Here is a 23,040-nt window from a genome sequence, read left to right as displayed (position 1 = left end):
CATTTAATGTGCAAAAAAGATTTGGGGAGATTCTAATACAAGGAGTGTTGAATAGTAAACACTCTGTTTTTACCTTACAGCACAGATGCATAATTTTTTCAGGCCAAGAATTTGAATGGTGGGTTAGGAGCCATACAATATCCCCACCCCCACCCCCCCAAAAAAGTAGGACTGGCTGGAGAAAAAGTGGGCAGTGAAACAAGCTGTATTTATTTAATGTATATTAACTGAACATTAAATTGAGTTGACATTACTCCCCATGTATTACCTTCTATCATAAAAAAGAAATACAACTTGGCAGCAACTTTTAGATGCATCTCTATCCTATGAAGTGACATACCCTAACTTTTGCTTGTGCAATCAATTATCTGTTCAGTAATAGTGCCATGTGATGTGTGATCTCAAGCTCAATTAACCTGTCTCTTTGTAGAAGAGAGAAGCAATTTGAGACTCTACAACAAGATCAAACAATGCCATTTACGTCACCATGGCATATCTTGCCATGCAACATCTTTCTTAAATGCCATTTACGTCACCGTGGCATATCTTGCCATGCAACATCTTTCTTAAATGCCATTTACATCACCGTGGCATATCTTGCCATGCAACATCTTAATCTGGTGTCCTCCATATGTGGTGAGAATCCCCAGAATTTGTATCTGCAGGGAATCTAGTTCGAAAAGTCGCCATACATTTTTTTCCACATGAGGTTAAGATTCAAGTTATTGCAATTGCTAGCATGAAACATTTATTAGAGTAGGACCTTACCTACTCTATTTGTGTAAATAAGGTGAAAGTCAAAAACACTAATACAAATATAACACAAAGGTAGCACCAGAATGAAATAAAACCCTATGTTCATTCATCTCCAGATTACAGGAGGGAGTAGTTCAGAACATTTCCATCTCCAAAGCCTGTTGAAAAAGCCAGCTTTTGATGGCCTTTCTGAAACCCAGAAGGTCCAGATCTCAGGGAAATACTATTCAAAGAAGGGGGCAGCAATTGAAGAAAAAAAAAACTGCCTCTGAAGCTAACAATGTGAGCCTACAAGGTGTTATTGGAAGGGCAGAACTAATTAGGACAAGACAGTCCCAAAGAAATCCAGATCCTATGCAAGGAACGGCTTTAAAAGGGACAACCGTCACCTGGAATTCTAGTCAGCGGAGCTCTCAAAGCAGTGTCACATGGGCATCACTGTATGAGCTGCCACTTTCTGGGCCAGCTGTAGCTTCAGGATGGTTTTAAATGGCAGCTCCACATGAAGCATGTCGCAATAATCCAGATGCAAGTTGAACAAGCCACATGAAACTAAGAGAAGGCGGTCCCTTTCCAGGAAGGGTTGTAACCGTTGCACCAGATTGACAGGCATCTCTGAAAACACATGCAAATATGCAACACAGTCACATTAAGGGCCTGTAAATGATGTTTCTCACTGCTGTGGTAAATGCCAGTATGCCCATACTAATTGCTACCACCTCATCTACAAATTACCCCTAATGTGAAACATTATGCATATAAGAAGTAACACTTTAGCAATGCCTTGTAGCTTTTCACAATATATGGCATTCATGTAACCGTTTAGCTCAGCAAACACAAATAGTTCAGCTGCAAACTGACACATTCTTAACATAGAATACCTACAGAATTTAGTTTTGAATAGATACAAACGAGACTGCATTGTCAAAGCTTGGCAATCAATAAAAAATCTGTCCTTCCCATAGTAACCTTTACAGCACAAGCCACACAACTACAACACAGGAAGAAGAAATGATAACTGTTCCAAAGTTACTGTATCTTTACTTCAAAACAGCCCAAGCAAACACTCTTGAGACATGATTTGCTGGCACTGGAAAAAACATTCATACAGCAAGATTATTATATCCTGAAGAAACAGCTTGTTGTCTGTTCAAGGAGGTAAAGTTACTCAGAAATGATTTGTTCTCTGGGTGAAAGAAAGTCTGAAATAAGTATTAATATTTTTGAGGACCATATTTTAAACATGTGTAGTTGGAAAATTTGAAGTAATGATTAAAAGACCAGTTTATCCTGCAATATGCTTAATTTGTTTTTGCCTGTCTAAACAAAACAAAAATGTTTCTTGGAAACAAAATTCAGCATGCATTTTAAAAATCAGAAGAACAAAATTAATACAAGTGCCTTCCTTGCTTCCTCTGTTTGTGTTTGTCTATATTTAAGCTCCTCTCAAATTCTATTGCAGCTAGCAGTTGTCAGAAAACTCACAGAGAAAGGAAAGTAGGTTTGTGTAATAAATTAATTATGAACATGCTGCCTACTCACCAGTCTCTAGATATTTCTCAATGTTCCTAAAATGTGGGTGAACAGTACAAAAATGAGTTTCACATCCATATATTAATCGGTTCAACAATTACTATGTAAAACACAGAATTCCTGGCAATACTAGATCCTGAGGCATCAAGTGACGAGCAGCTAAGATTATGAGATGGGGAAATGTATCTGGCCATGCTACTGGAGTGGATGAAGACTAGAACTCAGTACTGTACCAGGAGGAACAGTGTCTCCCCCCATGGCATAGGGCAGTGCTTCTCAATCTCAACAACGTTAAGATGTGTGGACTGGGTGGGGGATTCTGGGAGTTGAAGTCCACACATCTTAAAGTTGCTGAAGCTGAGAAACATTGGTATAGGGTGACCGCTTTCTACTTTTAGACAGACTGGAAGCTAGCTCGTGTAAGAGCATGTTTTATTTTCTGTACTATTAATTCTGCTCAATCACAGATAAAGTACCCCCCAAATTTATCACTGAATTTACACAGCACTGTTGAGTTTCTGCAGCACTTATTAGTTAGCCACCAGATTTTTGTGGCAGCCACATTGCCTTCTACAAAGTGGGTGCATGGGGATAAGGAATTGAATCTTCTCAACAGTATCTTCCCATTTCTGTTGTTAGAATCCTAGCGAGTGACATCGTGAGACAGATGGGGGGGATATTTTACACACATACCACACTCCTAAAAATGCTCCCCTTCATATACTGTGAAACAGAGGTAGTTTTAAATAAACAGATCTCTTATTGCCATCACATGGGATTTAAACTCCTGAACCCATGCCATGCATGGAAACAAGAGAGATCTGCAAAACTTCAAATAAAAGGACTCTCAGACACAAAAATTCTGGAAAAACTCACATCTGACTTCAAATGAAATCCAGGAAATTTGGGTTTGGGTTATATGCAAGGCACATTGAAATGCTAGAGAGCAGTAGTAAGATTTTTGAAGACAAGAGTTGTGGGTAACCCTGCATTCATTAACTTAATTTGTTGCTCTCAAATGCCCTAGAAGACCCTGTCCCACAGTGAAACTTGAGAAGATTTAATGGCCCAGCCAGCCAGAATCTATTTGGGATGGAGTTGGGAGCAACTAGTAACTTAAATTTTGTTTGAAGCAGCAAAACCTGTGGGACAAACCATTAGCAACTGAACATGTTTCTGGAGAAACAAGCAAATGTTGGCTTTGTATAAACTATTTGCTCACCTAATTAAAAATACTTTGGTGCCAAATCGTTAGTTAAGTTTGTCACATTACATGTTCTAAGGAAAGATTTGCAATTTCAGTAGCATGTATGTTTTAATGTGCCAATACCGCTCCCTAGTGAACCTACATAAATGCAATAGCTAAAATTCTCTTCCCTCCCTTGCTCTAGGCTTTTTCTCACAGTACAGCCATCCACTTTAAAAAAAGAATTATGCTCTGGCTAGATGCCAAGCATTCAGCTTAATCTATTGTGATTAAAGAATTATACTATCAACACTTGAGTCAGAACATGGCTTAGCTGCTCTTATCAAAGAAGGTTACTAGGTATATTTGATTACTGTTAATTTCTCTCGGTGAGTACACACACACACACAAACATATGTAAAGCCTGAATTCAGCAAAAGGAAAACAATCTTTAAAAGAGTTGGAACCCAACTACAGTATAGATCAATTCAACATATATTTAATAATGTGAGCTTACAACTGTCCAGTCTGGGTTTTTTGTTTTGCCCAAAAAGCAACCCCATCACTATGGACACAACTGATTCAAGATGTGATCCAGATTTTCTCTCCAAAAAGTCATCCTTGCCCCAAATAAAACAATTCTGAACAGAGGTGGCTATATTCTGTGCTATGGTGATGGCACTCAGAAACTGTTGAGTTTGAACATAATACAGGCATGCTTACTTTCTGCTGTGAATAAGCTTGTATCCTGGATATTTTACGCTCTAACACTGTCCTCTTCCACCTCTTCTTCTTCTGTCTATGACAATAAATTCTTTAATTTAAAAAATATGAACAAATATACTTGTATTCTATACAGGATAGTTTAATCATACTCTCATTTGAACAATTTTCACAGCTGTGGTTGAATACATAGAAAAGAGTGCAGATTGACATACTTAAAATTAAGAGATCCTTGCTGGAAATGGGTGCAACAAACAGGAAAAAGAAGATTTCTATTACAGTATTCATTTTAAAGCTAGAAATAATATTTGGATTCAGTTATCTAGTAAAGTAAAGCCAGGCAATTCTGAGTCACACTTTTATACATACATACATACATACATATATATATATACACACACATACACACACAAACATTATATATATATATACACACGTGCACACACACTAAGGAGACTTATTAAGAAAATATGTCACCCTAATTAAAGTTTCTAGATGTGCTATGTTTTAACAAATATTCCTTACTTCACAGAATACTCCCATATGAAATGTGACACCCCATATGAAATAAAGGCAAAGCAGATTTAACTCAAGAAAATCTGTAAAGAAAATGGGGAATGTATTATTTCACTGCACAGAAACATACTGATTTTGGAAGGCAGGTTCTGTCTATGGAATTCCTCCAAATGATGTAAGATAACGACATTTTGGGACTCCCAACTGTGGTTCCTCTCAGTTTCTGGAATTCTGAACTGGCACTTCTGAACTCAAGCTACTAATTTGTGAGCTACTCAGATTTCCACACCTGTTTATGGTGCCACAGTGAACACATATGACTTCAGCAGCTTGAGACACAAGATAAGAAAAATATATAGCCTATATTGTTTCCACATATCCCAGTCAGCTATGTAGATTGAGTGGGAAACTACCATAGGTTTCATGCTACCTCAGAGAAAAATCTAGAGTTGCTTGAGGTAGAAGACTGTGAGCAGCCAGCTACTGAAGCAGAAAACAGGATTTCTATTCTCTTGAGGAAAGTCCTTTCAGACTGATTTAATCAGGCTGCAAAGACTTTTCTTCTGATTGAGTTGATCCACCACCCACTTTCAGGAAAAATTGGTTAACAGAAAGTGCAAACTCAGGTGACAGTCAGGTAAAGGACAGACTATCAAAGAAACAGAACTTCATGTTCATGAGTAAGTCATTTAAATGAGCAGAAAAACTTGGCTACCTGATAATTGAGCCTTGAATGGGGCTCCGGGAATTCAAGCCTTAAACAGCCTTCAATTACTGTCTCCTGGAGCAACATCTGTGTACTCGGTCGATTTGTTGCTCATACTGCACTCTCCACCTGTTATTCTGATGAATTTGCTGTTTCACTTGGAGTCTGTTCTAACTGCTTGTTACTCTAATTCAGCATGACTGCTATTTTAGGCTCGGTTTCTGCTAAACCGGTCAACCTTCATCCTAAACAGGACATGGCATATTCTGGATATTTGAAGTGCAATCTTCAACTTCAACTTTCTATCCTACTTAACAAGCATTATCAGGGAAAGTTTAGTGCAGTGTTTCTCAACCTTGGCAACTTTGAGATGTGTGCACTTCAACTCCCAGAATTCCCTAGCCAGCAAGCTTTCCAATCCCCCCTCCCCCCAAATGGAAACAGAAACCTTCATTTGCAAAGGTTTATGCTTCCTGTTTAAGTGCAGCATATTACCCCAAGGAGAACAAGATAATGAAAATGCTGTAACATTTCATGTCTTTCCAAAATATTCTTAGAGCAGCAGGGAGATAGGGTAAATGGCCAATTGTTGCAATTTCATGAGCAAAAGAGAATACAGTCCTCTCCTGTGGTCCCATGAGGGCATGACTTTGGGGAAGTTCCCAAAACCCCCCTCAACAGAATGAGTGGGAGGAAACGTGCCAACCCAGGAAAGTTGACTGCCACATTTTAAAGTGAAGCAGCACCTGTTACTGTTTGTACTACTTATCAGGCCTTTACTCCACTGATGGCAGAAGAACAAATTCTCAGATGAGAAAATGTGACTATAAGGCAAACACTGAGGTCCTCCACTCTTTACTGTGTGAAGGAGCAAAGGAGGTTCAGAAGGTAATATAACTAATTAATGTCACTTGAAGATTTGCTCTGGGAATAGGAAGAGTTATGCCTAGGGTCTAGTAGAAAACTAGTGAAAGAATTACTCACCTACAACTGCAATATCGTAATTAATTTTTGACTTTGTTCCTCCCTACTCCACCCTGAGCATAACAAACACCCTTGGGGCACCAAACTGAAAATGGACACAGGCTGAATTAAATGCTAATGGGGGGGGGGAGAAAACCAGTCATAGCTTACATCTGCTGAGCAGACAAAAAAAATGTATTTCACCAGAGGTAGGAGGAATTACAGAAGCAACACCCTAATGATCCTACACAGTATAAAAGACAGAGGAAACTGCCCCGTTAGGTCATTTTCTGCCTGCCCTTTGACTCTGCCTGTTATATTTCAGCAATTTCACATCACTGAGCTGCAATGTCTCTTCGAATTTCTACTGCATCTAGGAAGATTTCTTCCTATGAAGGAGGTGCTAAGATGTCAGGCATTGGTGGAGGCAGTCTGTATGGCTATGGTGGGGGCTCTATGATAGGGCTAGGCAGTAGCTATGGAGGGGGTCTCTGCAGTGGTTTTGGTGGATCTGGATTTGGTGGTGGTGGTGGTGGTGGTACCAGCTATAGCGCTGGTGCTGGCTTTGGCAGTGCCTCTGCGGGAGGTGGTGGTTATGGAGCAAGCTACCGCTCCAGCTCATCTGTTATCATGGGTGGGGGCTATGGAGCTGGTGATAGTGTCTTTTTGGCTGGTGCGGAAAAGGAAACGATGCAGAATTTAAATAGCCGGCTGGCAAACTACCTGGAAAAGGTGCGCTCCCTGGAGGAGGCCAATGCTGAGCTTGAGCGTAAAATTCGCCACTGGTATGAGAAAAATGGGCCTGGGGCACCCGGAGTGACCCGTGATTACAGCAAGTATCATCATGTAATTGACGATCTCCGCAACCAGGTAAGAAAGCAAACATTCTCTAAGATGCTGTCTATTCCTTGAATAGAAATACCTCTTGGAAAACCTCACTGAAACGATTGGAAGCTACACAAAATATGAGCTCCTGTGTGTAGCCTCTTGTGTAACTAACACTGTCTCTGACTACAAAATAAGTTAAGGATTCTATCTTTGCCTATAGTGCAATGGGTGGCTCACATGCCAGCTTATCTTTCTATCAAGTGCTTAACGTGTCTACTAAAGGTATCCCAAAATGTCTAACATGAATGGGAGTGGGGGGAGAATTCCAGTTCAACAGAAAATATTTCTTCTCTCAATGGAACCATTTAATTAGTTGAATTAAACTGTCTTAGTTCAAAGCACTCTGATTAACTAGATTGGGCTATCCAATTGGTTAGAACTCCAAATGAATCCCATGTAAAATTGTTGACTCTTATACACAATAATTTAAGGGAAGCACTTGAATTTGAACAGAATTGATCATGTTTTCATAAATGTTTAGATCATGTGACAAAAATTAAAATGCAATTATTTATTAATTAAAAACAAGCTTTGTTGCCTATCTTTATACTTCATATTTGAAGTAGGAAAAGAGTTTAAGCAATGTATTAATACAGTAATTTGAAAAAAAAAATAAGATACAATTCTATACTCACTTAGCTGTGGGTAAGCCTGTTGAATGGATTGTTTCTATTCAGAGCAAATAAATGAAATAGCACTTCAAGATATTATTTTTCTCTAGCACATTCTCTACTAGCAATCCCTCATTATATATTAGTAAAAACAACTAAACAGTATTTTCTACTAGCACATGCATTTACTATTGGTTTGTAAGTGTGCCAATAATGTTGTTCTTTTCAGATTGTGAATGTGACCATTGAGAATGCCAATGTAGTCTTACAGATTGACAATGCCAGGCTTGCTGCTGATGATTTCCGAATGAAGTAAGTTGAATACATTTTTCAATTTTGAAACTCCTGAAGAATGTAGTTCTCTGCACCTTCTCCCATCCTCCAGAAATACTGGGTCATTAAGAGCATACAGGCTGGTATAAAGTTTAAAATCCCCTTCCCCACGTTAATGTTCTCTGCACTATGAGTTAGATCTATTTTAAGTCATAATTAGAAAAGATCCACTGAAATTAATTAGACTTGATTTAGTAGAACTTTTTTTTCAAGTCAGTTGAAGTATGGTGCCATCTTTGTATGTCTTCAATTGGCAACCATTAAGTTCTGCAAAACTGGGAATCATCAGCTATGTACAAAGAGAGATATAACCTTATATAATATCAAAGAAGGCAATATAAGGCTGTATCTAGTATTCAGCACTCTATCGCTATTATATTAACTGTATTAACACAACTGTTCTTCTTTAAAAAAAAAACCATGCAAATATTCATGGTTGCATATACTACAGATGATACGGTTTACAAGTCTTACTTCTCAGGGATCCACCTTTATTGACTCTTACTATGTATCTGCTATAATAACTTGAACAACAACAAATCCCAGCAAGTCATACAATCCAGTCTCTTGAAAAGCATGCTGTCCTTTCCTGTTGATCATTCAACCTTTTTATAAACTACTAAGTATTGGGACAGAACTAGTGGAACCAATATGTTGTGATGCAGTGTCTCTATTCAGGCTGACATAACCTCTTGAATATACTGCATTCTATTCTCCATCTTTTTTTTTTTCATTTCACCTCCATGTATCAGCAATACATTCTCATGCACTATCCATATTGAGTTGTTTGTAGGGGAATATCCTAAAAATTTAAATTATTTTATACTTCTGCAAATAGTTCTGTTCTCAGGAGCCTGGTGGTACTTTTTGTGTGTGCATGTGTATAAAATTATATTTTGCCCAAAGAACAGCACTATCAGGATATGTAATATTTCCTGTTTAAAGCATTTTACTACTTCTAAAACTGGGGATCTCCTGAACTTTGTGAAATGGGAAGCAGGGAGATATTACTCAACACTGAGCTTGGGTTCTAAAATAAACTAATTTATAGACATTAATAAAGAAAAAAGTTTCCCTTCCCTTCATCCTTTTCCTTTCAGCAGCTTCCAGTAAACAAGAGTGACTTTTCAGGGGCACTAGAAGCTGTACTAGGAAGCAGCAAGAAGGAAATTTTCCTTCTGTGAACTTCCTTAAATGAGTTTAAGTTCCAGTCAATACTTTTACTTTACAAAGTGCTTTCCAGTTCTGATTGACTTTTCATTGCTAAATTGAGCTGCTTGCTTACATTTTTTAATACCTTCATGTATTTCCCCCAGATTTGAAAATGAGCTCTTCCTTCGCCAGAGTGTTGAAGGAGACATTAATGGTCTTCGCAGAGTACTTGATGATCTTACCATGAATCGCTCTGACCTAGAAGCACAGCTTGAAAGTCTCACAGAGGAACTGACATATCTTAAGAAGAATCATGAAGAGGTAAAGGACTTCTTTGGTTTCCATCCTAATCCTTAGAACTGACTGCATGGTCATCAATGCAACAGAAAGGAAACCTGAATTTTGTTGAGTCACTTTATCAACATACTAAACCGACCTTTTCCAACTTACGAGTTGCAACCTTCCAAATATGAGATTACAATCCTCAAACTCTTTGCCAGTGCTGGTTGGAATTCTAGGAGTTGTAGTCTAAGACACCTGGAGAATCCCAGACTGGAGACGATGCAGATAACTTACAATTTAGCATAATATCTGAATTAGGGCACTGGGAGCCTGCAGAAGGCAGGATAGGTATCTAGTGCTGTCCATAGAATGTTCAGTTGGGACGTGGGAAGACTCCAGTTTGAATTCCCACTTACCCATGACACTTGCTTGGTAACCATAGTAGGTAGTTTTCAGTCCATCATCCCCAAACTTATCTGCCTATTCAGCTTCAATGGTTCACCTAAACCCTCAACTAAGTAACTGTATTTAAATAGAATACTAGTGCTAACATAACTTTTGATCATCATCAATTAGACTGGTTTGTTTTTACAGAGATTGTACCATTGCATTGAGTAGCATCAATGAAAAGAGTAGTTGTCATTTTCCTTCAGTCTTTAATCACATTTGTTATAACATTATGAAAAACCTAACCTAAGCAGGAAAAAAAAATCTGTATTAAAGAATCCAGCTGAACTATCAGCAGATAACTCTATCAAAATTAAGGAGTTTAGTTGTGTCATAATTTAATTAGTAGCATACTATCATCTGCTGCCAGTGTGATACAAAGTTATTTCCCAAGACAGATTGGGGCTGGGTTTTGTAGCTTGGACTGTAAATTCCTCCAAGTACCAATCAGCAGATCATTACCTTATACTTTCAAATAAAGCTGGAATATTTAGGCCATTCCCAGAGGACAAGCTAAGCCATCATCAAAATCTGGCAAACATTGGGTTAAAAGCACTCAGATGAGTCTCCATGTGTCTAACTTCAACATTTAATTTCATAGCAATTTTTGATTGGAGGGATAAGGCTGGGATGTGTTGCTAAACAAACTATTGACTTAACATCTTTGCTCAATCTGCCCAAAGACAATTTTTCTACCTTTTCATTGTTTTTTTCCCCCAGCACATTTGAGTATACATGGATCCTGAATTAATAAGAATCCTTTCACATGCACCCCACCCAGAAAGCAAATCTAAAAACTTCCATGCAGTCTGCTCACTGTCCCTGATTCTAGCTATTTGTTACTATGAATAAAATAATGCCATTTTCAACCTAGGCAGCCAGTTGCTTGAAAGGTAAATTAGGTGGTTTACTTCATACAAAGCAGGTTTGGCATTCAGAAACCCAAAGGGGCAGAAATTGTTATGAATTCTTTTCACAAGCATAGCATGGGAAGGATATGAAATGTCCCAAGGCTGAAATGATTATGAGCTGAGGCAAGTTACTAGAGAAAAAACCAGATTGTCTGTAGTTCAAAAAAAGCAACATTGCTACTGAAAAATATTAGAATGATTTTCTTCTCATTACGCTGAAGTATGATTTCAGATGGATCATCATGCTAGTGCTAGAACAAAATAACAGGAAAAACCCCTAGTCTAGAACAAATGTAAGTAACATAGGCATACAGTCCATATTTGGAGCACCCTACATTAACTTAATACCCCAATGCCTGATAGATGCTCCAAAGCCAGGCAGGAAGAATGGATCCATTCCAAAGCCCCAAGGCAAGCCTCAATGAGATACACATCATTTTCCATGTTGTTGTCCTGGGCATCCTTCCAACAAATATAAGAATTTATCAACTTCTAAAAATGCTAATCCTTCACTTAGAGAGACAGGAAAATATTCACCATAAAATTATCTACATAACTGCAAAATCCAGTTGAGCTGATTTATTCTGGTAGTGCTTACAGAGAAAGAGCTACATTTGTCTGCTTTTGCTCTCCACCTAATAAGAAAAGTGTGGATTTCACCTATAGTAGATACAAATCAACAGAGGGATCTGTGGCTCTTACTATTCTTCATCTCTCAGCAAAAGGCATTGCTTTACAATGGCTTCGTTCCTGTCTCTCAGGTAGATTTCAGAAAGCACCACAACTACATTTCACTGGTTCTTCCAATTTTCATATTCAGGAAATGACTTTACTGAGGAGCAGTTCTACAGGGGATGTCACAGTGGAAATGAATGCCGCTCCGGGAATAGACTTGACTAAGCTTCTGAATGACATGAGAGCCCAATATGAAGACCTTGCAGAACAAAACCGTAGAGAAGCGGAAGAACAGTTCATCAAAATGGTAAGATGTCCTGCACCCCAACTATTTTTTTCAACTTCAAGTCTCTTCCAACGGCACCAAAAATGTCGGTTTGGTAGCTCACAGAAACTATTATATATGTTGAAACAGTTTCTAACACAGGTCTTTAAAAAAAGAGAATGCCCTACTCCCAAGAAAGTCCCCCTAAACCCCAGAAAATTCTGACCCCACCCAGGTTTGTTACGGTCCACCTCTATTACATTACTGCTGCAGGCACCATGGCTGTTGTGCACCCAAATTAAAGGCACCCTCTCCCCGCTCCTCCCAATATTGCCCACTCTTGCTCTATATGCTGCTGCCAAGTTGTATTTTATTGATCTTTCCTTCCTTCCAGAGCCAACCACTGCAGCAACAGATCCACGATGATGCCGGCGCTGCAAACACAGCCAGGAGCGAATTAATAGAACTGAAACGAAGCTTTCAGTCCCTGGAAATTGAATTACAGTCCCTTTTGGCAAAGGTGTGTGTTTGCTTCTTTTCTCAAAACAGCAGGAAATAAACTTCTCCTTCTCTGGTCTGAAACAGACTTACCTTTTGTTTTCAGAAAACTCTGTTTACAAACTCCTAAGCGAATGAGGACTTACAGGCCTCTCCCAGGCTGCACTGATCCGAATTCAGAATTCAGATCTCGGATCACAGTTTAGGATGCCCGTAAATTATAGCAGCCTGCATTTCCCTGCTGGCTTAGAAAGGGATGACTTTCACTGATCTGAGACTAGCATGGAAATAACAACGATTAGCTTCTAGCTAGGATATTACCATTTTTTTAATGGCTAGTAGCTTCTGTGGGGTTGTTTATGAGGCTGTATTAAAGACACAGTATGGATTGCATTTACGTTTGTTGTGCCAAATTGAAAAAAACAAAAAATCTGTACATGGTTAGCAATCCCGGAGTCATACAACACACACACAGATTTGGGGCAGAGGGTGGAGAAATAATGCTGAGAGAATCATAACAAACATTTCACCTCCATGCGTGTATTTCTCCAACCAACAGAAAGCCTCTTTGGAGGGAACCTTGGTGGAAACGGAAGGGAATTACAGCACTCAGCTTTCCCAGTTACAGCTTCAAGTCAGCAGCCTAGAGGAACAGCTACAGCAGATCAGGTCTGACACAGAGTGCCAAAATTCAGAGTATCAGCAATTGCTGGGCATCAAGACCCGACTGGAAATGGAAATCGAAACATACAGACGTCTGCTAGATGGGGAAAGGTAAGGAAACATCCTTTTAAAACTGGAGGAGGCAATGATTACACAATGAAGCTGACTGGTGGCAGATTTGGGTTGGAGGTATTGTACATCCGTATCTGCTACTGCATTCACCTTCTGCTTGTGGGTTTTTCAAAATCTGTTGTCACTGTAAGAAAGAAGACACTGAGCTAGACAGGTACCATATTGTATCAGGCCAAAAGCCAATGTTTTTAGAAAGCAAGCTCGAAGTTGGAGCTATATATCCTCTTGAATCCATCAGAGGAAAGGAATCTGTGTTCAACCACAATGCCTCTTGCTACACATTTGGGGTTTTTTTTTATAGTAATTTTACTGAACATTACAATTAAAAAGGTAAGAACTAATACAAACTAAAAAAAAGAAAAGAATAAAAAGAAAAATAGAAAGTGCAGAAAAGAAGGAAGAAATAAGAATATAGGAAAGAAAGAAAAAGAAAAGAAAAATTATATAAAGAAATGACTTCCCCCTTCATAACAAGAAGTATAAACAATTTTAGGAACTTATCACCTTCTCTTAAAATGCAGGAAATAATCTCTTCCCGTATCCCATCTCTTATCTATAAACAAATTTTAAAGCCCCGTTGTTCAGTCCTGGTCAACAAAAGTCCACTAAAGGTTACCAGAGATAACAATGTATCTATTTTAACCTCAATCAAATAAACCAACTTTATATTCCTTCCTTTTACTGTTAACAATCATGATCTTTTTATATTCCTTCCCTTTACTGTTTTACAATCTTCATCCTTAATCCCCTCAAATATAATGCCCTAGAACTTGATTTCTTCTCACTTTTTCTTCTTCAAAAATTTAAGAAGTCTCTTTTGTAAATCCAATATAAGAAAATTATTATCCAGGTCACTCTTCTGGTTTGTTAAGACATCAGCCAGTTTCATTTGTATATCCAGAGTAGCTTCTCCTTCCACAACATTCCCGTAGCTTGTCACTTTTAAATCCATTTTCAAATTAGTCTCAGTCCTATCTGAGCTTGCTCCTCTTCCATATCATCTTCCAAACACAGCCTATCTATAATGGAGACACTCTTAAAATTAACTTCTGGATCCCTTGTTCACAAATATCCTTTAATACATCCGATGTCAAAGTATTTTGCTCCATTCTGTATTAGTAAATCAAATTTAAGTGTTCTTCTGCTTTCATTGTAATCTTTAGTTCCTTCTGATTCCCTGTAGTGTCCAACCTTCAAAATCCCATCTTATCGTACTTTTTTAAGTATTCAAAATAATAACATTTTCCCATGGGAAGGATTCTTATAATTAGTTTCAAAATCTTATTTCAAATCCATTTGAACCCTTAGTCCATTTGGAACTTTCCAAAATCAAAGTTCTAATCACCCTTTTGCTGTTTATTCCCAAAAAAGATTTTTTTTAAAGTCCTTAAACCTGTATAAAACTTCTTTCACTAAGGATTGAAGGAAACTCACCTGGTGTAGTAAAACTTGCCATTCTGAAGATTCCTAATATTTGAAAAGCAGTTAACAAGCAATTTTCAAAAGTGATTAAGAAAGGAAGTATGTGAACCCTGTGTCCATAAAGGCTCCAACAGCAGTTTGGGCAAAGATGGCAATCCATTGTCTCCCAGAGCTCTAAGCCCACCAGAGACCACTGTCATATGGTCTCCTCACAAGGAACAACTGTCTGGAGTACTTGTGGTGATCCCAAGTCCTCTCCTTGTCCAGAGAGGAATCCCGAAGAGCAGGTCCATTCGCCAGCTCTTCATTCTGCCACGGTCATCGGCTCCGCTGTCAGCGGAGCTGTCTTCAGTCTGCCATTTCTTCCCCAGAAGTCCCCTTTTACTACACATTTGTTGATGGATTAAGAAATACAGGACAGATGTTTGGTCTACCTGATACACAGATCAAATCTAGTGTGTAAGAAAGAGCTTTATTTTAAAGACTGAATGAAGGTATTTTCACACACCTACATTGACAGTGAATATGCAGACAGATAGTTTACTGAAGGTTGCAAACCTGAAGGCACATTCTAGGAACTTTCCCTCACTGGAATTTACTTCTAAATAAACAAACACTGGATTATATTTTAAACTGTTTTCTATTTTTTTTCCCTAATTGAATTTGATTATGCTTGCAAACCATTCCAATTCCATTTTCTCTTAAGTTCTTCTTTTTATTGATTGTATTTTATTTATCATGTATCAGAAACACATGTAAAGCTAAATAAAATAATGTTTTTATTTAAAAAACATTAAAGCAAACTTTTAAGCATCTCTTGGGGAGGTATTTTTATTTTCTTACTTATTGATTGTTTCTGCTGTTTATTCTCTAATTATACCAAATTACAAGGGACACATTAGTGGTCTTTGTGGAACCAAGCAAAACTAATTTCAAAATCCCCACATTAAAAAAGTAAAAAAACAAATCTAATTTGCGTGTACAACACTCACTTGCTCTGTCTAGAAACTCATAGAGCATCCATAAATGATTAATTAACTATTTCCTTTTCAAGAAAAACTCTCAAAGGCTCTGATCTGCTGAACATTGTTATCTAATCGATTTCTTTGTCTTCGAATATTTTATGGATAGGAATAACAAACAATTAGAATTATAAGATGCATGACACAGAATATAGGTTTCTCTCTCTCTACTCAGATCTTTACTGCTCTCAATCTTTTTTTTTTTAAGATTCAGATAAGCATTGCAATATTATTAATACTGTGTTCCTTATTGACAGTATCCGCACTGCATATGAGACAAAAGTTCATATCAGAGGTAATCATCATATTCTTTCAGAAATAATGTATTTGTATTCGTATTTACTTGGTATATTTAAAAATGTATCACACAAAATTGAAAATAATTCCTCATGAACTATTTCAATTCATAAAATGAAATACATGGGTTTAATTATCTTTAACTCCTCCAGTGACCTAAATTACACCTGATAGCTCAGACGCAGACCTGATGTCCTCCAAATGTACTGGATTATGTTTCTCAGAATATCCAGCCGGGACAATCAAAAGCTAGACTAGCCCGGAATTCTGGAAGTTGAATGTTAACATTTCTGAAGGACAGTAGACTAAGAAAAGCTATTTTAAGTCCTTGGCTCTTCCATTCATATCCAAATTGTATGCTTTACTGCTACTTTGAAAATCCGCTGGACCAGTATCACAGGCTAAGCTGCCGTAAGGGCTTTGAGCTATGAAGTATCAGCTACAAGTAGCAGGTGCATAAGGCAGAGATTGATGATACCAGTTTGAGAGGTGAAATGGCCTATTTCACAGCTGACTTGAGCAATGTTGGTTTAGTCTCCAAATGTATTGGACTAAAACTCCCACCATTCCCAGCCAGCATGACTAATATCCATGCTGAACAGAAAGTGTGAGTTGCAATGCAAGCTTGGGGAATGGCCCTTGGAGAACTATTTTATGAGGTTAAAGCTATGCTGGCACAATCTGTTTTTGCTTCAGCTTGAGAATCATTGCAAAAATTAGAATATTACAAGAGGGAAAGGATTCAATGATCTGAATAACTACTCCAGCATAAAACTAATAGTCACCCATACGTATCTTTATCAATCCAGTGACTAATGTTTTATTAACTTTACATTGTTATAGCTTAAGGATGTAAGTTAAGCCCCCAGAGTTGGACATTCTGTAGGGGAAAGGTTTATTAGGCTTTTTTTTGGGGGGGGGGTGCATTCATTCATGCAGTTTTGCTGAAGTTATAGAAAATGTTAATAGGCAGGAGAAAGAAAACAAAATGTGCAAAATAAATTGGGACATTAAGATGAAAGTATAATGGAAATTTGTTTTAATGATTGCCAATTATCAGCAGTTAGAAAGCTTGCCACCATAAGTCCAAAAAAAGAATATTAACCTGATCCATTTGATATTTTATATCTTGGAGCCAATATGGCTGTAAATATATTGCCAGTTCTATAAGGTGCATTGATTTACATAATACTATAACCGGAAAGCTATGGAATATATGTGTGTTTTGTCCCTAGTCACTGTCTTTTCCCACCTCATATTGGCTTACATTTAAGATCTAGGTGGCTGATGGAATGAGACTTAAAATCTTTGCTCATGTAACTAAAAACAGAGTTTTGCAACATATAGTTGTTGAAGTTTTCCAGATTTGTGGTCATGTGTAATCCCTATGCATCTATGGCTCTTATTCAACTCATTTCAAGCAATTTTCCTCATATAATTATCAACTTATAGTGAGAGGTTTTACTGATTAAGATACTGCTTTTAAAACTGATATTATAATCAATAACATGATCATAATTTTCCTTTGTCAGAACCCACCAAAACCAGGGTGGTTAAAACCATTGTTGAAGAATTGGTGGATGGCAAAGTCATCTCTTCCCAAGTGAAATCTGTTGAAGAAAAGGCAACTAAATAAACTCCAAGGAGGAAATCCTTCAAAGCTTGCTTTAAAGGGAAAGCACAGGTAGAAGAAAGCCATCAGAATCCATTGTCAATTTGCAGCTTAGCAGCTTCTTGCTAATAAGGGACTGGGATTCAAATTTAGTCATACTTATTTAGAGAAGAGTTGCTGAAATCAAAGAATGATTAAGTATGGAACCAACTCAAGGTATCTAGAAAAATAAATCCTACACAATATGCTTTCGTCTAACTTTAAAATACTGTAGTGAAAACTACATTCTGTTTTCTGCTGCAATGCAATAAATCTGTTTGCAAGTTATACCTGCCTTAGATTCTTATGTTTTACATTCTGGTTTTCATATTTAATGGCTGATTTAAAACATACTGAAGTTGTATAGTTCTGTAATTATATCAGCATCCCTATGGCTAATGGATATAAATCACAAGTTTGATTGGGTTCACATTAACAACTTAGCTGTCTGCCTGAAGATTTAGCTCAACTCATTCCTGAAAAAAATAAAGTAACGGTTGTGAACGTCATGGAAGAAAGCACTGTGAATATCAATCCAGATTACACATGCAAGAAGAATTGAATACAGTTATCACTAGGAGATTTACTGGAGAGAACATGGAACAAAACAGTATTTGAAAATATAGGTTAATATCTTTGACAATCAGGAGCAAATCAGGGCACAGAAAGAACAAAAAAGAGATGGAGGCAGTGGAGAATTCTAAAGAATGCACACTGGGAATGATGCATTTAAAATATATATAGGCTAAATCCCTTACCTATTATTTCCTTACATATTAATAACTTTAAGAAATGACAAGCATTGTGACTGCTTCATTGTGGGGAACACAGATGTCTTTTTTCTAAACCCTACCTTGATCTGTTGGAACTTGGTAGTCTATAATTCTTTGATGTTCCACTGAATGTGCTTTCCTCTTTCAATTAGCTCATTCAAATTATCAAAAGCGCCTAATGCCTGGGACATAAGGAACACATTTCGATCACCATAGCAGCATAATTCATTTTTAAAAAAATCCAAAAGGCAAATATAAAAATTATTGTATTTCAACTGTACAGTTCTTCCACTTGACCACCTTGATTATTGTACTTGAACTAACTTTCTCTATATGAGATTCAGTACCTTCTATGTGCATATCACACATCTGTTTTTAGGTTCCTAAGAGCATATGTACATAGTTGAATATATGTATGAAGGAGTTACAGTGTAAATATCCTATTCCTGATATTGAAGATGAAAATTTTTTACACATCAGAGCATTTATTCATTAGATACCAAAAACTGCTATGTTTAATGGTATATGTCCAATTCAGATTTAAAGACTTTGGCTTTAAAATGGAGAAGTTGGTTATGCCCATTGACATACTTCTCTTATGCACCTCAAAATAAAGAGGTCTGTGTGTGTGCTTTTTCAGTTTATTGCCTACTAATTTGGGAGCTGAGGATAGGGAAATGGTTTCATGAGTCACAGATATTATTCATACTTAAAAAAAACACAGAGTACTTAAATGGGTTTTAAAGACAAGCACCCACCAACACCAAAAAGAAAAAAAACAGATGTCTTTGAATTATGGATTTGATCATTAAGAATACCAAAGGCTTCAAGGAGAACTAACAGTTTACTCCTTGGCAAAATAAGACTGACTATTCCCTTATGTCTCTGATCAAGAAAAACTCAGTTGCTTTGGATATATGATATGAACAAACTAGAAAATGATTATGTTCATGGATCAACAAATTATTATGCTATAATGCTGGTGGATGGGATTAAGTGATTACTGGAATTTCCTTGAACAAGATCCAAGTTATTACTAAAGACAGGTCAAGATGGAGAGCATTTATCCATACAATTACATTGAGTCAGTGGTACCTAATTAGCTAATTATTAAATATGATGCATAGTTGTAAACCAGAAATAATCATGTTATAAATACAGTTGCCTCCACATCAGTAGCTTTTGAGCTCACATCCAAAAGGCTATGGTATCTAAATTTCATTTGATAACATCTAGTTTGAACAAGCAGTTCAATATCAAATACCATTTCTAGCAACATTTGTTCAACAGAAGCTCTGATGAATCTGCATAAACTACATCATTTTCCAATTTTGTAACTTTGAAGTGTCAAATGGACTGATATTATCTGGGACAAGGGAGTTCGCATAACAGATTCCCATTTGGGGGCTGAGGTGACACAAGCAGATTGGTCACAGCTTGAAGGAATTAAGCACTGTGCTCCTTTTCACAAATTTAAAGTATAGTACTACTAACACAGCAAATTTGCTAAAATGGTTTCAATAAAAATGTTAAAGCCATCAAAACTAGAATTATATAATCAAAGACTTGGAGAGCCCATTTAGGCAATCAAATCCAGAAGGCTGTGCAGGACAGGAATCCAAATTAGAGTATCCCAGGCAGATGATAGTTTAGCCTCTGTTTGAACACAGCTAATGATAGGGATAGTGAGTAATCAGTTCCACTATCAAACTGCACTTACTGTTAAAAATTTTCCTGTAAAACTCAATCAAAATCTGACTTTCAGTAACTTAAATCCATTATTCCATTCCCTGAATTCTGGAACAAGAGAAAACAGGTCTTGACAGTCTTCTACATGACATCCTTGTAATGAGAGCTATCATATATCTTCTACCTATTTCTTTGGTTGTCTTTTTTCAAAGTCAAACATGCCTAGCTCCTTGAATCTGTTTTCACAGGGCTTAATTTCTTTCTTTTTCTTTTTCAATAAATCTTATTTATTTATTTATTTATTTATTTAAACATATTTAAGGAATTAAAAAAAGACTACAGAAAAAAGAAGGAAGTAAGAAAGGACATCACAGATGGAAAATAAAATATCAGTAAATAAACAGAGAATTTACAATTGTCATAAAATTTAAAATTTATTATTTCATTAATTTCTAACCCCTGGATCATCTTTGCTACCCTTCTCTGAACCTGTTCCAATTTCTTTGAATTTTTCTTAAGCATGGTGCTCTGAGCTGGATGCAGCTATAGAACCAGGATCTGACCAAAACAATAAAGCGGACAGATTACTTGGTCTGGAAATTATACTTCTGTTCATGCAGCCTAAAACTGCATTTGCTTTTTGTGCAGCTACCCCATACTGCTAACTTATATTCTCAATGCAATCTATTTTGATTTCTCTTGCACAAGTGCCATTACCAAACCAGGTGTCTCCTATTCTGTATCTGTGCATTTGACTTTTGCCTTCTAAGTGAAGAACTCTGCACTTGTCTGTTAAATTTAATTCTGTTACTTTCAGCCCCTTTCTCTAACCCAGACTATCTCAAATGGCATTCTGCAGAACCCTAGAATTCTGCAAGGTCACTCTGTTCTGACAGAGATTGTGATTAAAAATAAATAGATAAACATCACTTTTAGAACTTTGTGCACCATGAAATTCTAACACTCGCAGTTGTGGGAATTTTTAGATGTCACAAGTCAGCTTACTGATCATGCTAATGTACTGTGAGCTATAGATATATTTATTTTTATGCAGGGGTTGTCTGAGACCTGATAATTATTTCAAAAGGTCCTCCAGGATAAAAAGGTTGAGAAATGCTGCTCTAACTTACCAAGTTTGAGCAATGACCAATCTCAATAAAATAGTTAAGAGCAGAGACATCACACTGACAACAAAGGCCCGCATAGTTAAAGCAATGGTGTTCCCCGTAGTAACATATGGCTGCAAGAGCTGGACCATAAGGAAGCTGAGAGAAGGAAGATCGATGCTTTTGAACTGTGGTGTTGGAGGAAAATTCTGAGAGTGCCTTGGACTGCAAGAAGATCCAACCAGTCCATCCTCCAGGAAATAAAGCCAGACTGCTCACTTGAGGGAATGATATTAAAGGCAAAACTGAAATACTTTGGCCACATAATGAGAAGACAGGACACCCTGGAGAAGATGCTGATGCTAGGGAGAGTGGAAGGCAAAAGGAAGAGGGGCCGACCAAGGGCAAGGTGGATGGATGATATTCTAGAGGTGACGGATTCATCCCTAGGGGAGCTGGGGGTGTTGACGACCGACAGGAAGCTCTGGCGTGGGCTGGTCCATGAAGTCACAAAGAGTCGGAAGCGACTAAACGAATAAACAACAACACAAATTTGATATGCATTTGTTCCATCTCTTCATTCAAATCATTAATAAAAATATTTCAGTAGAGGACCCAGGACTGACCCTTGTAGCATCCTGTATCTCTCCAGTTAGATGAAGCACCACTGGTGAATACTCTTTGTATATGATTTTTAAGCCATTTCATATCTACTTGTCACACCACAGAAGCACAGTTCACAAATGATAGAGTATGGAAGAGATTCTACTGATAAAATTCTGAGTGATTGCATTGGATAAGCAAAGATGTTCTAAATTATATTTTCAGAATGTAAACATACTATTTTGGGGGATTATTTGTGGGAACTCTCAGTCTAATGTTTCATTCCAAAGGTTCCAGTTGTTGATCACTGAAGGGCATTTTAATTTTTTACATTAAATATAAGGTCTGTCTTTTGTCTCAGGTCATTTAATGGCAAGTTTTTGTTGGCATTTCCTTGTTTTTTGCAAGGGGCAAGCCATTAAGTTACTATGGTAACAAATCACTCTGGCAGAGTCAGAAGGTCAAACTTAAGTATCCTTAGTTTTGGGTGTGAAAAGATGACCATATGAGGTAAAGCTTTTAATTGCCCTGGAGAGGTTTTTTGCCAGGGCTTGTTAGTTTTGGTTTCCTTTCTACACAGCCTTCCTCCCAGTCCTCTCTGAGCACGTGTGAATGCACAAGCTTGTAAATATGTTTTTGTGCTTTCTGTAAATACATTTATTTTTATAGAAATGCCCTGTGGGGTTTTTTCTGATCTCTCGGGCCAAACGCTTTCCAGCACTCTGCCACAGTTTTGTTCCTTACATTGGCTATATTGGAATTGGCATCTGACACCCCTTATAAATTGGAGGGTCTTAGGGTCCAATTCTTGTGGAAATATAAAATACCTCCTCTCTTTATATTATCCACCAGAAAGATGTGGTTTGCAATAGCATGCCAGCTACAATTTGAATATTCTGATTATGCTAATTAGCAATAAGGGAAATCCAAATTTGAAAACAGTGAGGTGATCTTTTTGTTGGAGAATGTGTGTGGAATGTGGAGTGTACACTTAAAATCAACTAGTAAGAACAGATGATGATGCTACTTAAACTGGAATATAAATACCACTTGCCAAAAAGCACTGAATAGTAATATCTCCAATCAAAACAGTTTTCAACATCTAGATATGGACTATCATAAGTACTTCAGATCCTCCTTTATTTATTGAGAATATAACGTCTCTACAACAAATAAGCCTTTCACAATCATTTATCAGCAGGTCTTAAATTACGCTAAGCTAGTTATTCAACAAGAG

At 37.3% G+C, this 23,040-nt stretch overlaps 1 protein-coding gene across 1 annotated transcript; it reads left to right on the top strand.

Moving 5' to 3' along the window:
* Positions 1-6,678: 6,678 nt before the first annotated feature.
* LOC134495329 (keratin, type I cytoskeletal 24-like) lies at positions 6,679-17,920 on the top strand. Its single transcript, XM_063300696.1, has 8 exons — positions 6,679-7,253; positions 8,112-8,194; positions 9,532-9,688; positions 11,828-11,989; positions 12,342-12,467; positions 13,005-13,219; positions 15,942-15,979; positions 17,514-17,920. The coding sequence occupies exons 1-8, from the start codon at positions 6,732-6,734 to the stop codon at positions 17,615-17,617; spliced, it is 1,407 nt and encodes a 468-aa protein (XP_063156766.1). The 5' UTR covers positions 6,679-6,731; the 3' UTR covers positions 17,618-17,920.
* Positions 17,921-23,040: the final 5,120 nt, after the last annotated feature.

The sequence above is a fragment of the Candoia aspera genome, chromosome 4 (assembly GCF_035149785.1).
Source record: "Candoia aspera isolate rCanAsp1 chromosome 4, rCanAsp1.hap2, whole genome shotgun sequence".
NCBI lineage: Eukaryota > Metazoa > Chordata > Lepidosauria > Squamata > Boidae > Candoia > Candoia aspera.
This window is presented reverse-complemented; position numbering and strand designations above follow the sequence as displayed.